The 16,183-nt window shown below is 39.9% G+C and overlaps 1 protein-coding gene across 1 annotated transcript in view; it reads right to left on the bottom strand.

Moving 5' to 3' along the window:
- Positions 1–9,152, bottom strand: part of LOC139421898 (5-hydroxytryptamine receptor 4-like) — a 46,709-nt gene extending 37,557 nt beyond the window's left edge. Inside the window, exons 1-5 of the mRNA XM_071173030.1 lie at positions 9,014–9,152; positions 8,655–8,801; positions 6,323–6,523; positions 4,894–5,047; positions 3,603–4,180 (exon numbers count right to left, since the gene is read on the bottom strand). Coding sequence (XP_071029131.1) covers positions 3,603–4,180; positions 4,894–5,047; positions 6,323–6,523; positions 8,655–8,801; positions 9,014–9,042 — 1,109 coding nt within the window. The 5' untranslated portion in view covers positions 9,043–9,152. The remainder of the gene's footprint in view (positions 1–3,602; positions 4,181–4,893; positions 5,048–6,322; positions 6,524–8,654; positions 8,802–9,013) is intronic.
- Positions 9,153–16,183: the final 7,031 nt, after the last annotated feature.

The raw sequence follows: 16,183 nt of genomic DNA, 5'->3' as shown, positions 1-16,183 counted from the left end.
ATAGTCAGCATTGATGCGTTGTATGACTGCTAGGGAGCAAAACAGTTGCAAGCAAAAATAGCTCTTGTGATTGAAAACATTTGACTAATAAATGTATATTATTGATGTGTAATGAATATAGAAACGTCACAAAAATCACATGGCTGCACTAGTGCACGTGGAACTGTATCCAAATTAACAGCGCTGACCACTTTAATGCTGGAAGAAAAAGTATCTTACTCAAAATCCGGAATTACTTTCCAACAGCTTCTATTCTAGTTGCAGTAATTTGATTCTGAGCGGAAAAAAGAGACATCTGCTTTGTGTCTCAGACACTTTTTAATAGACAGACATTAATACTGTTTGTTTTTCTGCCTACTAAATGAATCTGAGGAGTAACCTCTACATCTGTGAATACAGCCGCAGAGTTACCAGCTAAACATGAAATGTTCTTTTCCACAACTGAATAAAATAGAAACACATGGATGGTAGACTTGTAACACTTTGCATGGAAACAAAGTCATAATCATTATATGTGAAAAACCCACAAAAAAATGGAACAATAACAAGAGGCTAAGTCACACCCTGTATGTAAAACCAGCAACTGCTCTCTGTCTCTCTCTCTCGCTCTCTCTCCCTCTCTCTCTCTTTCTGTCTCTCTCTCTCGCTGTCTCTCTGGCTGTCTCTCTCTCTCTCTCTCTCTCTCTCTCTCTCTCTCTCTCTGTTTCTGCCTATGTCTCTGACTCTCTGTCTCTCTATCTCTGACATTCCACGATAGAGTCAGGTCCATTTTCCTTTTCCCCCTCTGTGTAACTAGTACTGTTGAATTCATGTAGATGCGTGCTGCTTGTGGCGCCGGGCTGAGGGGCGTAAGTGCCTTCCTTACCCATGAGCCTCTGACTCTGTCAGAAGAGTACAGCACTGTTCAATGAGCCCAACCAAATTGAGTATGGAAAAATCAGGGTATAGGAGCAGATCTAAATCTCCCTAATGATGCCCCATCCTTCACTTATCTTCACTTGAAGATAACGTCCTCTGCTTTTTCACATGAACATGTGTATTCTTTACCATATTGTATACAGTACCAGTCAAAAGTTTGGACATACCTACTAATTAAAGGGTTTGTATTCATTTTTACTATTTTCTACATTGTATAATAATAGTGAATACATCAAAACTATGAAATAACACATATGGAATCATGTATTAACAAAAAAAAGCATTAAACAAATCAAAATATATTTTATATTTGACATTCTTCAAAGTACCCACCCTTTGCCTTGATGACAGCTTTGCACACTCTTGGTATTCTCTCAACCAGATTCATGAGGTAGTCACCTGGAATGCATTTCAATTAACAGGTGTGCCTTGTTAAAAGTTAATTTGTGGAATTTCTTTCCTTCTTAATGCGTTTAAGCCAGTTGTGTTGTGACATGGCAGGGGTGGTATACAGAAGATAGCCCTATTTGGAAAAAGACCAAATCCACATTACGTCAAGAACAACTCAAATAAGCAAAAAGAAACGACAGTCCATCATTACTTAAAGACATGAAGGTCAATCAATACGGAACATTTCAAGAACTTTGAACGTTTCTTCAACTGCAGTCGCAAAAACCATCAAGCACTGAAACTGGCTCTCATGAGGACCGCCACAGGAAAGGAAGACCCAGAGTTACCTTTGCTGCAGAGGATAAGTTAGAGTTACCAGCCTCAGAAATTGCAGCCCAAATAAATGCTTCACAGAGTTCAAGTAACAGACACATCTCAACATCAACTGTTCAGAGGAGACTGAGTGAATCAGGCCTTCATGGTCGAATTGCTGCAAAGAAACCACTACTAAAGGACACAAATAAGAAGAGGAGACTTGCTTTGGCCAAGAAACAGGAGCAATGAACATTAGACTGGTGGAAATCTGTCCTTTGGTTTGATGAGTCCAAATTTGAAATGTTTGGTTCTAACTGACGAGTCTTTGTGAGACGCAGAGTAGGTAAACGGATGATATCCACATGTGTGGTTCCCACCGTTAAACATGGAGGAGGAGGTGTGATGGTATGGGGGTGCTTTGCTGGTGACACTGTCAGTGATTTATTTAGAATTCAAGGCACACCTAACCAGCATGGCTACCACTGCATTCTGCAACAATACGCCATCCCATCTGGTTTACGTATAGTGGGACTATCATTTGTTTTTCAACCGGACAATGACCCAACACACCTCCAGGCTGTGTAAGGGCTCTTTGACCAAGAAGGGGAGTGATGGAGTGCTGCATCAGATGACCTGACCTCCTAGTGGTTAGAGCGTTGGGCCAGTAACCGAAAGGTTGCTGGATCGAATCCCTGAGCTAACAAGGTAAAATAAATCTGTCGTTCTGCCCCTGAACAAGGCAGTTAACCCACTGTTCCCTGGTAGGCCGTCACTGTAAATAAGAATTTGTTCTTAACTGACTTGCCTAGTTAAATAAAGGTAAAAAAATAATAAATAAAATAAAATAAATAAAAATCAACCTCAACCCAATTGAGATGGTTTGGGATGAGCAGCCAACATGTTCTCAGCATATGTGGGAACTCCTGTTGGAAAAGCATTCCAGGTGAAGCTGGTTGAGAGAATGCCAAGAGTATGCAAAGCTGTCATCAAGGCAAAGGGTGGCTTCTAAAATATATTTCGATTTGTTTAACACTTTTTTGGTTACTACATGATTTCATGTGTTATTTCATAGTTTTGATGTCTTCACTATTCTCCTACAATGTAGAAATAGTAAAAATAAAGAAAAACCCTTGAATGAGTAGGTGTGTCCCAAACTTTTGACTGCTACTGTATGTACTGCTTCAAGGCTTTCCTAATGTTTTCTTCCTTCCCTCATTCAGAGCAGAGCTAAATGTGTTATGTGTACTGAAATATGAGGGGAAAAGATGAGGCTGTTTGTCTATAAATGTCACGACTTCCTTGTACGGGCGGCATTCGGTGGTCAACGTCACCGGTCTTCTTGCCATCGCTGATCCATCTTTCATTTTCCATTGGTTTTGTCTTGATTTTCTACACACCTGGTTTTCATTATCCAATTACATGTTCTTGTAATTAACCCTCTGTTTCCCCCATGTTTGTTATTTCTATGTTCAGTTTGGTTCATGATGGCTGGTTTTTCGACGGTTGCTGTGTTCACCGGTGCGTAATTATTACCGTTGGTTTTTGGTCAAGTGTATTTGTTTACCTTGTGCTTTTATTGTTTGAGTAAAGTACGTTGCTCACTCATTTTGCTCTCCTGCGCCTGACTTCATGCACCAGCTACACTCCGCTTCTGACAATAAAAACACCTCATAACAGCGCTGAACCACGGATAACTAAGAAAATTTTTAAAATAACACAGACATTCAACACATTTAATATTCAACATCTCGAAATCTGATCTAAATATGAATTATTTGATTACCCTGATGGGTTTTTGGCAATGTCTCAACTTAGATGTTTAAAAATGTATTTTAAGTAAGATTAGACAACAGAGATTCCGCATAACCCACCTACCTGAGAGAAGATGATGCACCTGTACCTGAGAGAGAATTATCTTAATTCAGGGCTAGTTGATAAAAGGGAGGACATGGGTGGGTGGTCCAGTATCAGTTCCTTACCTGAGCGCGATGGAGGTCCCGTTGACAGATCCAGAGTAGTGTCTGGTGGGGCCATAGCTCCCCTGGCGTACGTATCTCTCATCACCACAACACAGTATCATGAGGAAGGCCCGTCTGAAGGCCCGGTTCAGGAAGGCGTAGAGAAAGGGGTTAAGGCCAGAGTTTATATAGCCAAGCCACAGCCAGGCGGTCCACATCTGCCAGGGCACACTGTAGTGGATGAAGGGGTCCACCACGTTGGTGATGAAGAAGGGGGCCCAGCAGAGACAGAAGCAGCCCATGATGACAGCCAGGGTCTTGGCAGCCTTGGTCTCTATGCGCATGCGACTGGAGCCCTGCTGCTCGGAGCTGAGGTAGTGCTGGGGGGGTGCCGAGTAGGGGGCGGAGCCTGCCCGCTGCAGCGTGCCAATCTGCCGCACGTGGCCCATGGCAGTGACGTAGATGCGCTGGTAGGCCAGGACCATGAGGCTCAGGGGAACGTAGAAGGCCACGGCGGAGCAGATGAGAGCATACGGACGGTTCACCACGAATACACAGTTGGTCTCGTTGCTGTTGCCGCTAAACTTCCTCTGCTCTATCTGAAGGCAGCGTGCAGAGAGAACAATCCATTAACAAGCCGATCCACATACAGGAAGAGACATGCACGTTCTGTAGTATCCACATCCACATATGCAATAGTTACACACATGTTTCTCATTCAACCAACAGTATATAAGTAGAGAGAGTGCAACGACTGACTGCCTAATGCCCATTTCCTGACTCTCTTATAACAAACTTCGAACAGGTATTATTTGTGTTCATAAACTGGTAGCTGTGGATTGTGCTCAGCACTGACTTACAGTAGGTCTCAGAGCAAGAGGCTGTATGCCTGGTGTTTATGTCTGTCTATGTAAATGGTATTAGTAGCTTTAGTCTTATGAGTATTGAGTGCATGGAGAAGGCCTCCATTTGACAGAGGGAAGTTTTTTCAGGTGTCAAAGGTGAAACAATTAGTCATAGTGCTGTTTTTAGAACTAGAAAAGGGCTTGCGTAAGTTTGCTCTTCCCAAAGAGCATGATGCTTGAACTGACTACTACATCCCCATCCCATGAATTTGAAATATGTTATGCTTGTTGGTTTAACCATGTGTCCTTCACTTAACATGTGTCCTGTTCACATTTTCAAGGATCAACAAAATGTAGTATTTAGTATAAAAAGGATTTAGATGTAATGAATAACACTAAAGAGCAAGCCACTGTCTGTAGTAAAACCATCAGACAGACAGGAAGAACATAGCTGCTTATAGACTTACAATATCCTCTATGCCGATGGCGTGCCAACTTTGCATGATGGGAAGGAAGGAGATGAAGGAGGGGATGACCCAGCATCCTCCCAGCATCAGGGCCACTCTCAAGGGCGTCATTTTATTCCTGTACACCAGCGGTTGGCAGCAGATTGCGTAGTACCTATCAATAGAATATAACAACATTATAACAACATCCACAACATCATAGATTCAACTGAGGTAAAAAAACATAATATATTGATGGTGTTTTTCTGAATTCTATCTACAGGCCACAAATATCTACCTAATATGTACATACCAAAATATTGCCAGTGGTGACTCATCCCTAATTCCGTATTCTTTAAAATAATCTCATGACTTGCATAACCAAATAATAAACAAATTTCACATCCTATTGAATTCACCATGTATGGTGGCTTTAGCCCTTAGTACATATTTTGGTATGTATATATTAGGTAGATATTTGTGGACAATAGTGTCCAAAATATTAGCAACACCTTCCAAATATTGAGTTGCACCCACTTTTGTCCTCAGAACAGTCTCAATTCGTCAGGGCATGGACTCTACAAGGTGTCGAAAGTGTTACACAGGGATGCTGGCCCATGTTGACTCCAACACTTCCACAGTTGTGTCAAGTTTGCTGGATGTCCTTTGGGTGGTGGACCATTTTTGATACACACGAGAAACTGTTGAGCGTGAAAAGCATTGCGGTTCTTGACACACTCAATCCGGTGTGACTGGCACCTACTACCATATCCTGTTCAAAGGCACTTAAATATTTTGTCTTGCCCATTCACCCTCTGAATGGCACACATACACAATCCATGTCTCAATTGTCTCAAGGCTTATAAATATATATGTTTTACCTGTCTCCTCCCCTTCATCTACGCCGATTGAAGTGGATTTAATAAGTGACATCAATAAGGGATCATAGCTTGCACCTGGATTCACAAGCAGTGACTCATCACTTCATACGCTACTTTAAAAAAGATAAGTATAATTCTAACAACCAATCAGGCCTCTTGTCATGACTCATGTCTCATATTTCCACCCAGGGAAGCTAAAATAATGATTAGTCCTGTGGAGAAGCAGAAATCATATTTGTGTTTGGAGTGAGGGACTGAGCTAGCAGGTGACTCACTGCAGTGGCTTTTCACTGTATGGTGCAGGACAAGACAACATAGCTGCTCATCTGTCAGCCATGACAGGCTGCCATATGCTATGGACAAAGGACAAAGAGGTGCTCGAGGGACATCCAAGGCACATGCTAATTCTAATACAGCTGGGTGCTAACAGAGGCGTACGGCTATTAGGCCGAACGGATGCATCAAGGTGAATGGGATAGGCGCGTGGAAAAAGTTAGCAATAGCTAGCTGACATATTTACAAATGTTTACATGAGTAAAGGTATGTTTTTCACTATATTCATTGCTCACCTGTCCAGTGCTATGCAGCACAGGTGTAGGATAGATGCAGTGGTCAGCAGCACGTCCAGTGAGGTCCGAACCAGACAGAATATCTCACCGTACCGCCACTGACTTGTGGTCAACTCAATGGCTGCAAACGGCATGACAACCACAGCAACCAGGAGGTCTGCAAACGCTAAAGACACTATGAAGTAATTGGTCTTCTTTTTCCTAGAGGGAGACGAGGAACAAAAACATTTTGATTTATTTCCAGAAAGGCACATGAGTTGAATGTAAAGATAATTATATTTTTGTTATCTGTTAGAATTGTCAACTGATCTGCACAAGACAGAACAAACCTAATGACCCTTTAATACCATATCGCTAAACATAAAACATGACAGAAAGGATGCCAGTGCCGGATGTAAAAACAGCTACTTAGTTTGTCTCCAAATAGTTAGGAAGTGGCCTGTTCATCAGTCTGTCCATCACACGCCCTACTTCAATTGAATTCTGATCAATCATCTTTTGGTACATCATTTCATATACAGAACCAGTCAAAAGTTTGGACACACCTAATCATTCAAGGGTTTATTTTTACTACTTTCTATATTGTAGAATAATAGTGAAGACATCAAAACTATGAAATAACACATATGGAATCATGTTGTAACCAAAGAAGTGTTAAACAAATCAAAACATATTTTTTATTTTAGATTCTTCAAAGTAGCCACCCTTGCACACGCTTGGCATTCTCTCAACCAGCTTCATGAGGTAGTCACCTGAAATGCTTTTCCAACAGTCTTGAAGAAGTTCCCACATATGCTGAGCACTTGTTGGCTGCTTTTCCTTCACTCTGCTGTCCAACTCATCCCAAACCATCTCAATTGGGTTGAGAACGGGTGATTGTGGAGGCCAGGTCATCTGATGCAGCACTCCATCACTCTCCTTCTTGGTCAAATAGCCCTTACACAGCCTGGAGGTGTGTTTTGGGTCATTGCTTGTATTTCTTGGCCCAAGCAAGTCTCTTCTTTTTATTGGTGTCCTTTAGTAGTGGTTTATTTGCAGCAATTCAACCACGACGGCCTGATTCAAGCAGTCCCCTCTGAACAGTTGATGTTAAGATGTGTTTGTTACTTGAACTCTGTGAAGCATTTATTTGGGCTGCAAACTGAGGTACCGTTAATTGACGATATCTGGGGCTGGTAACTCTAATGAACTTATCCCCTGCAGCAAAAGTAACTCTGGGTCTTCCGTTCCTGTGGCAGTCTTCATGAGAGACAGTTTCATCATAACACTTGATGGTTTTTGCGACTGCACTTGAAGAAAGTTCTTGAAATTTTCCGTATTGACTGACCTTCATGTCCTCTAAAGTAATGATGGACTGTCATTTCCCTTTGCTTATTTGAGTTGTTCTTGACATAATATGGACTTGGTCTTTTACCAAATAGGGATATATTCTGTATACCACCCCTACCCTGTCACAACACAACTGATTGGCTCAAACGCATTAAGATGAAATAAATGATGATGAACTTCACAGGGTGGTGAAAGTGCAAGGCGGTGAGCTTGATGCTCCTTTCCAATAAATATTGAAGGTCTTATTCTGGTGACATGATGATCGATCCTTGGCCGCCGTTTGACAAATAAAAAGACTCATATTATTTTACCATAATAATCTCAGCATGTAAACTATACGTGCGCTCTAGCCAACAGCATTCAATCTGTACCCTGTGCGCTGTTGGCTAGAGCACACGTGCCAAACCCAGAGTGGGCACACTCACTATATAAAGCAACATTTTTCATGAGAAAACCATCAGTAAAGTTGAAAATGCCATTTAACTTGTATTTTTTATCCGGTACATGGGAATTTAACAGTATTTTTATGTGAACTGCATCATCACGCACAGCCTTTTTGGGATCCCGAGTGGCGCAGCGGTCTAAGGCACTGCATCCCAGTGCTAGAAGCGTCACTACAGACCCTGGTTCGATCCTGGGCTGTATCACAACCGGCCATGATTGGGAGTCCCATAAGGCGGCGCACAATTGGCCCAGCGTCGTCCGGGTTAAGGTTCGACCGGGGTAGGCAGTCATTGTAAATAAGAATTTGTTCTTAACAGACTTGCCTAGTTAAATAAAGGTTCAATTAAATTAAAATAAAATGTATCTGCAATAAGTCAATTTGATGGAAACATCTCTGGTGGGAAAATGCGCATATGTTTTTATCCTGATTTTAGAATATTTGCATGAAAATCTATTGTCAATCGGATGAAAAACCACACTCTAAAGAGGTCACATTTTTTCCTCTGACAACTTTTATTTGACAGAATGTGACTTACATGTAAACAGGAAGTGTGCTTACCGCAGTTGTCTGTCCTTGCAGAGCGCCACCATCACCAGCAGGTTCCCCAGAACAGTCATGATGATGATGATGGTGAGGAAGATGGTGAGAATGATCCTCTCCAGCGAGTTCAGCACTTGCTCCGTGTTTGCCACTTCATCGACTGAACTACACAATCAAACAATGATGGTCATTGAGTTCATCATCATCATCACATCATTTCAAATGTGACTAATGAATACAGTACTGCATTAGATACAAGCACAACTCAATCATAACACATGTATAAATGAAGACCTTTCATAGAAAAATATATCATTTTCTGAGTGGCCTTTAGATGTTTAATGTTGATCATCACATGTTCCACTGTGTGTTCTTACTGTTCAGGTGGGTGTGATTCTGTGGCCATCACTGTTCATCTGCATGGAGTTCGCTAGAGGAGAGTCCTCCACACAAAATGCTGTGGCCCTGAGGACAAACACAACCAGGCCCATTCATCAGCTCTAATCCTGTATGATGGTAATGTTACCCACTCTAAACCTGTCTCGTACGCATGTAACAATGGCTGTTTAGAGGACTTCTTTATCAGTTTTGAATATTATTAACTCAGAAGTCCAGGAAAGTGGTGTTGTCTTATAGCAAACAGTTACAAAGTTCCTGTCATAACCCACCATATCTAAAGTGTGTGAGGTTTACCTCATATTACAGTATCATATTCCCTATGTCAACATAGTTGAGAATCCCCGTCTATGGTCAACATTTGGCCAACAGTTTTCTTACCACAAGTAAACTTCCTTGAAGCAGACTTGAGATAGGACAGCTACAATAGATAACCAGTACAGTCTGAGAAGGGCTTGAATCCAGGGTCTGGATCCCTCAGACTTTAACAAAACAATAGTGAAAGAGCAAACAGAGGGCAGTGGTTGCATGTATCTGCACAGCGAGCTTATGACCCACAAATCTCCCCTCCACACAAAGCTTAGGGGCCTGACAGCACACATAGACACACAAGCACACGTGTGCACTGTGCACCCACACACACACCTTACAGAACAAACACAACCCGCAAAGCCAGTGGAATGAGACAATATTTGCCATATCTGTATGTCAACGGCATAAAAGAGAGCAGAGAAAGTTCAGACAATGGCACTATTTTCTTTGACCCAGTATTTCCCTAGATTTTCCGATCATAAATGTGTCATTTGTTAGACAGGGAGTTGAGATGAACAGGAAGATTTCCTTACACAACATGAGGAAGGGAGAAGGGTTTTGGCACATTATTATGAACATGGAGTCCTCTGTGGCCAAATCACACCTCAGCCTCCGGAGAGGGAGCAGTGGGTCCAAGTCACACAGGAGTGCTCTGCCTGGAGCCCCTGCTGGATAAATACATGCGGAGAGTGAGAGTGAGGTGGGAGTATGCTGAGATCCAAGTGGGTAAATACATGAGAGGACTGAGGTGTATGCTATTTTAGAAGACTCCCCATTCCAATGGAGATCACACTCTTAAGCACAGCTCTTCAAAACAAAGGCATGCCTCCCATATTGGATTTCTCCATAATCTGCCAGGCTTCAGTACTCCATGAATTTTGCAGCCTCAGAGTGGGATGACAGTCCGACAGCTTCTGATGGAATGATGGACCATACCAGAGCAATTATATCCTCACAAGTTACATTTGAAAGCATGTAATCACATTGGAATGACTGTCATTCTATAGCATTCCAAGAGTTGTATAAAAAAAATGTAGGTAAATAAATATACAATAATTTGACACTGTCTTCACAAATCACAGGTTGAGATCTAGTTATCCTTAATCCTAAACTGGAACATAAAGTACACATCTTACAAAGAGAAGACGCATTCCAGGAACATAAACACTTGACTTGGCGATGGCATCACATTCTATTTCACAATGCTCACATTGAGTCCTCGAAACACTCTCTCTGGGAATTTTATTCATGTAAGGCTTTTCTTTTGTGTTCAAATACTTCAGAGAAGTATATTAACTTCTCATTCCAAGGCTTTGAGGCAAAGAAACACAGTCATGGTTGAGCATAAAAACAGTCTGAAGCCATTGAAATTAATAGCTTGTCAAGTCCTCAGCAAGCACTACAATAGTTTAGAACAGGAATGTCAAGCAGAATGTATCCAAAGCACTGCAATCCTGTGAAATAACTGCCATCCTTGCAATTACAAGAACCAAGATATTTGCAGATGATTATGCCATGAATACAAATACAACTTACTGTAAAAGCCTTGAATGAATCCCAATTCATTTACCAGTGCCTCCATATAAATAATTAGCAAGTAGATACTCCAAAACAACTTCACACATAATTTCACAAATCTTGCTTTAAGAGGTCTGGCATGCTGTGGATTTACATGCGAGGGAGGAGGAGGAGGGTAAAATCTGGCCACTGGCAGCTTGGACTCCTCCATGACACCACTGTAGTGCTCTCGTTGCTCAATGGGCGAGGTTCCTCCTATCATATCCACAACCAATACATTCCAGAAAACACTAACAGACATTTTATTGAAAAGCACGTTCCTTGTCTTTGAAAATTGTAATATCCACTGAGTATACCAAACATTAGGAACAACTTCCGAATAATGAGTTGCTTTATCGACACTGATTGAAGTGAATTTAACAAGTGACATCAATAAGGGATCATATCTTTCACCTGGATTCACCTGGTCAGTCTGTGTCATGGAAAGAGCAGGTGTTCTTAATGTTTAGTACACTCAGTGTAGTTCAACTGGTATTGGATAAATAAAATACAATTGTTTACTACTAAAATCCATGAAAATAACACTTGTTGCCTTTGTTCATTTTCATCCGTGGTCCCAGAATAAAAATAAAGGATTTCAAATCTGGGCAATTCACTTTCCAGTGTGTTCAGGGCACACTTTTGTCCCAACAAATTCAGCCAAGGAGCTGAGTTTAACTCAGACAGACATGCCTGAAGAGAAATTGAAGGGAATTTTAGAAATAGCATACTTACAAAGTTTGTTCAAGAACCAATATATATGAGCTCCTAGAGAATCAAAATAAATAAATCAGAGATCCCTGATATGTTAAACACCTGCCACCATCACAATTCTGAGTTATTGAGAAGATCTAAAACAGATTCATTGAATCACAGTACAGTACATTACATAACATTAGTGGAGGAATAACAAACAGTTCTGACAAATTCTGCTCGCATAATCAGATCTGACACCTTCCCACACTGGCTGTCTTTACCGTGTGGCTCTTCAACAGGCAAACTGATTCATTTTTGATGCACCTCCACTGACCACATGCCACAATTTATGTCATTTATTTTATTTTAATTATAGAATATATAATGTAGCTATGCTATAATCTCAGCCACAGTAGTTTATTACAATAAGAGTAAGTAACTGTAAAAGTAGACTGATAGTAACTGTAACAGTGCTTTGATAGTAACTGTAATAGTAGGTTGATAGTAACTGTAACAGTGGGTTGATAGTAACTGTAACAGTGGGTTGATAGTAACTGTAACAGGAGTTTGATAGTAACTGTAACAGTGGGTTGATACTAACTGTAACAGTAGATTGATAGTAACTGTAACAGTAGGTTGATAGTAACTGTAACAGTGGGTTGATAGTAACTGTAACAGTGGGTTGATAGTAACTGTAACAGTAGATTGATAGTAACTGTAACAGTATGTTGATAGTAACTGCAACAGTAGGATGATAGTAACTGTAACAGTAGGTTGATAGTAACTGTAACAGTGGGTTGAGAGTAACTGTAACAGTAGATTGATAGTAACTGTAACAGTAGGTTGATAGTAACTGCAACAGTATGATGATAGTAACTGTAACAGTAGGTTGATAGTAACTGTAACAGTAGGTTGATAGTAACTGTAACAGTGGGTTGATAGTAACTGTAACAGTAGATTTATAGTACCTGTAACAGTAGATTGATAGTAACTGTAACAGTAGGTTGATAGTAACTGTAACAGTGGGTTGATAGTAACTGTAACAGTAGATTGATAGTACCTGTAACAGTAGATTGATAGTAACTGTAACAGTAGGTTGATAGTAACTGTAACAGTAGGTTGATAGTAACTGTAACAGTAGATTGATAGTAACTGTAACAGTAGACTGATAGTAACTGTAACTGTAGGTTGATAGTAACTGTAACAGTAGACTGATAGTAACTGTAACAGTAGGTTGATAGTAACTGTAACAGTGGGTTAATAGTAACTGTAACAGTGGGTTAATAGTAACTGTAACCATGGGTTGATAGTAACTGTAACTGTAGGTTGATAGTAACTGTAACAGGAGGTTGATAGTAACTGTAACAGTAGATTGATAGTAACTGTAACAGTAGACTGATAGTAACTGTAACTGTAGGTTGATAGTAACTGTAACAGTAGACTGATAGTAACTGTAACAGTAGGTTGATAGTAACTGTAACAGTAGGTTGATAGTAACTGTAACAGTGGGTTGATAGTAACTGTAACAGTGGGTTGATAGTAACTGTAACAGTGGGTTAATAGTAACTGTAACAGTGGGTTGATAGTAACTGTAACTGTGGGTTGATAGTAACTGTAACAGTAGGTTGATAGTAACTGTAACAGTAGGTTGATAGTAACTGTAACAGTAGGTTTATAGTAACTGTAACAGTAGGTTGAGAGTAACTGTAACAGTAGATTGATAGTAACTATAACAGTGGGTTGATAGTAACTGTAACAGTGGGTTGATAGTAACTGTAACAGTAGATTGATAGTAACTATAACAGTAGATTGATAGTAACTGTAACAGTAGGTTGATAGTAACTGTAACAGTAGGTTGATAGTAACTGTAACAGTGGGTTGATAGTAACTGTAACAGTGGGTTGATAGTAACTGTAACAGTGGGTTGATAGTAACTATAACAGTAGGTTGATAGTAACTGTAACAGTAGGTTGATAGTAACTGTAACAGTAGGTTGATAGTAACTGTAACAGTAGGTTGATAGTAACTGTAACAGTAGGTTGATAGTAACTGTAACAGTAGGTTGATAGTAACTGTAACCATGGGTTGATAGTAACTGTAACTGTAGGTTGATAGTAACTGTAACAGTAGGTTGATAGTAACTGTAACAGTAGGTTGATAGTAACTGTAACAGTAGGTTGATAGTAACTGTAACAGTAGGTTGATAGTAACTGTAACCATGGGTTGATAGTAACTGTAACAGTAGGTTGATAGTAACTGTAGCAGTGGGTTGATAGTAACTGTAACAGTAGCTTGATAGTAACTGTAACAGTAGGTTGATAGTAACTGTAACAGTAGGTTGATAGTAACTGTAACCATGGGTTGATAGTAACTGTAACAGTGGGTTGATAGTAACTGTAACAGTAGCTTGATAGTAACTGTAACAGTAGGTTGATAGTAACTGTAACAGTAGGTTGATAGTAACTGTAACCATGGGTTGATAGTAACTGTAACAGTAGGTTGATAGTAACTGTAACAGTAGGTTGATAGTAACTGTAACAGTAGGTTGATAGTAACTGTAACCATGGGTTGATAGTAACTGTAACTGTAGGTTGATAGTAACTGTAACAGTAGGTTGATAGTAACTGTAACAGTAGGTTGATAGTAACTGTAACAGTAGGTTGATAGTAACTGTAACAGTGGGTTAATAGTAACTGTAACCATGGGTTGATAGTAACTGTAACTGTAGGTTGATAGTAACTGTAACAGTGGGTTGATAGTAACTGTAACAGTAGATTGATAGTAACTGTAAGAGTAGACTGATAGTAACTGTAACTGTAGGTTGATAGTAACTGTAACAGTAGACTGATAGTAACTGTAACTGTAGGTTGATAGTAACTGTAACAGTAGGTTGATAGTAACTGTAACAGTGGGTTGATAGTAACTGTAACAGTAGGTTGATAGTAACTGTAACAGTAGCTTGATAGTAACTGTAACAGTAGCTCGATAGTAACTGTAACAGTAGGTTGATAGTAACTGTAACAGTAGGTTGATAGTAACTGTAACCATAGGTTGATAGTAACTGTAACTGTAGGTTGATAGTAACTGTAACAGTAGGTTGATAGTAACTGTAACAGTAGGTTGATAGTAACTGTAACAGTAGGTTGATAGTAACTGTAACAGTAGGTTGATAGTCACTGTAACAGTAGGTTGATAGTAACTGTAACAGTAGGTTGATAGTAACTGTAACAGTAGATTGATAGTAACTGTAACAGTAGATTGATAGTAACTGTAACAGTAGATTGATAGTAACTGTAACAGTAGGTTGATAGTAACTGTAACAGTAGGTTGATAGTAACTGTAACAGTAGCTTGATAGTAACTGTAACAGTAGGTTGATAGTAACTGTAACAGTAGGTTGATAGTAACTGTAACCATGGGTTGATAGTAACTGTAACTGTAGGTTGATAGTAACTGTAACAGTAGGTTGATAGTAACTGTAACAGTAGGTTGATAGTAACTGTAACAGTAGGTTGATATTAACTGTAACAGTAGGTTGATAGTAACTGTAACAGTAGGTTGATAGTAACTGTAACAGTAGGTTGATATTAACTGTAACAGTAGCTTGATAGTAACTGTAACAGTAGCTCGATAGTAACTGTAACAGTAGGTTGATAGTAACTGTAACAGTAGGTTGATAGTAACTGTAACCATGGGTTGATAGTAACTGTAACAGTAGGTTGATAGTAACTGTAACAGTAGGTTGATAGTAACTGTAACAGTAGGTTGATAGTAACTGTAACAGTAGGTTGATAGTAACTGTAACCATGGGTTGATAGTAACTGTAACAGTAGGTTGATAGTAACTGTAACAGTAGGTTGATAGTAACTGTAACAGTAGCTTGATAGTAACTGTAACAGTAGGTTGATAGTAACTGTAACAGTAGGTTGATAGTAACTGTAACCATGGGTTGATAGTAACTGTAACTGTAGGTTGATAGTAACTGTAACAGTAGGTTGATAGTAACTGTAACAGTAGGTTGATAGTAACTGTAACAGTAGGTTGATAGTAACTGTAACAGTAGGTTGATAGTAACTGTAACAGTAGGTTGATAGTAACTGTAACAGTAGATTGATAGTAACTGTAACAGTAGATTGATAGTAACTGTAACAGTAGGTTGATAGTAACTGTAACAGTAGGTTGATAGTAACTGTAACAGTAGGTTGATAGTAACTGTAACAGTGGGTTGATAGTAACTGTAACAGTAGGTTGATAGTAACTGTAACAGTAGGTTGGACAGTGTGTTCTATGTACCATACGTTCTAAGTATGTTTTGGGACTGTTCCTCTAATGGCTGACCAATTGTACTTCTCTACAGTAACACTATGGTGTCATCTTTACAAATTCACATGGCGAGCATTTCAAAGGCTCTCAATTTCTCCATAAACAACATTATTAAGACGACTTTAACTTTCCCATGTGCTCAGGGAGACAATTTCACACGCGATGCACACCAACGACAGGGACAAGACGCAAACCCGGACATTCGTTCAGTGCAAAGAAATATATTTCATGAATTGAGCTACTTGGTCATGCAGGGACACTCAG

This window comes from Oncorhynchus clarkii, chromosome 12, assembly GCF_045791955.1.
Source record: "Oncorhynchus clarkii lewisi isolate Uvic-CL-2024 chromosome 12, UVic_Ocla_1.0, whole genome shotgun sequence".
In the NCBI taxonomy this organism is placed as follows: domain Eukaryota; kingdom Metazoa; phylum Chordata; class Actinopteri; order Salmoniformes; family Salmonidae; genus Oncorhynchus; species Oncorhynchus clarkii.
The sequence above is the reverse complement of the archived record's forward strand: the minus strand, read 5'-3'. Positions and strand labels throughout refer to the sequence as shown.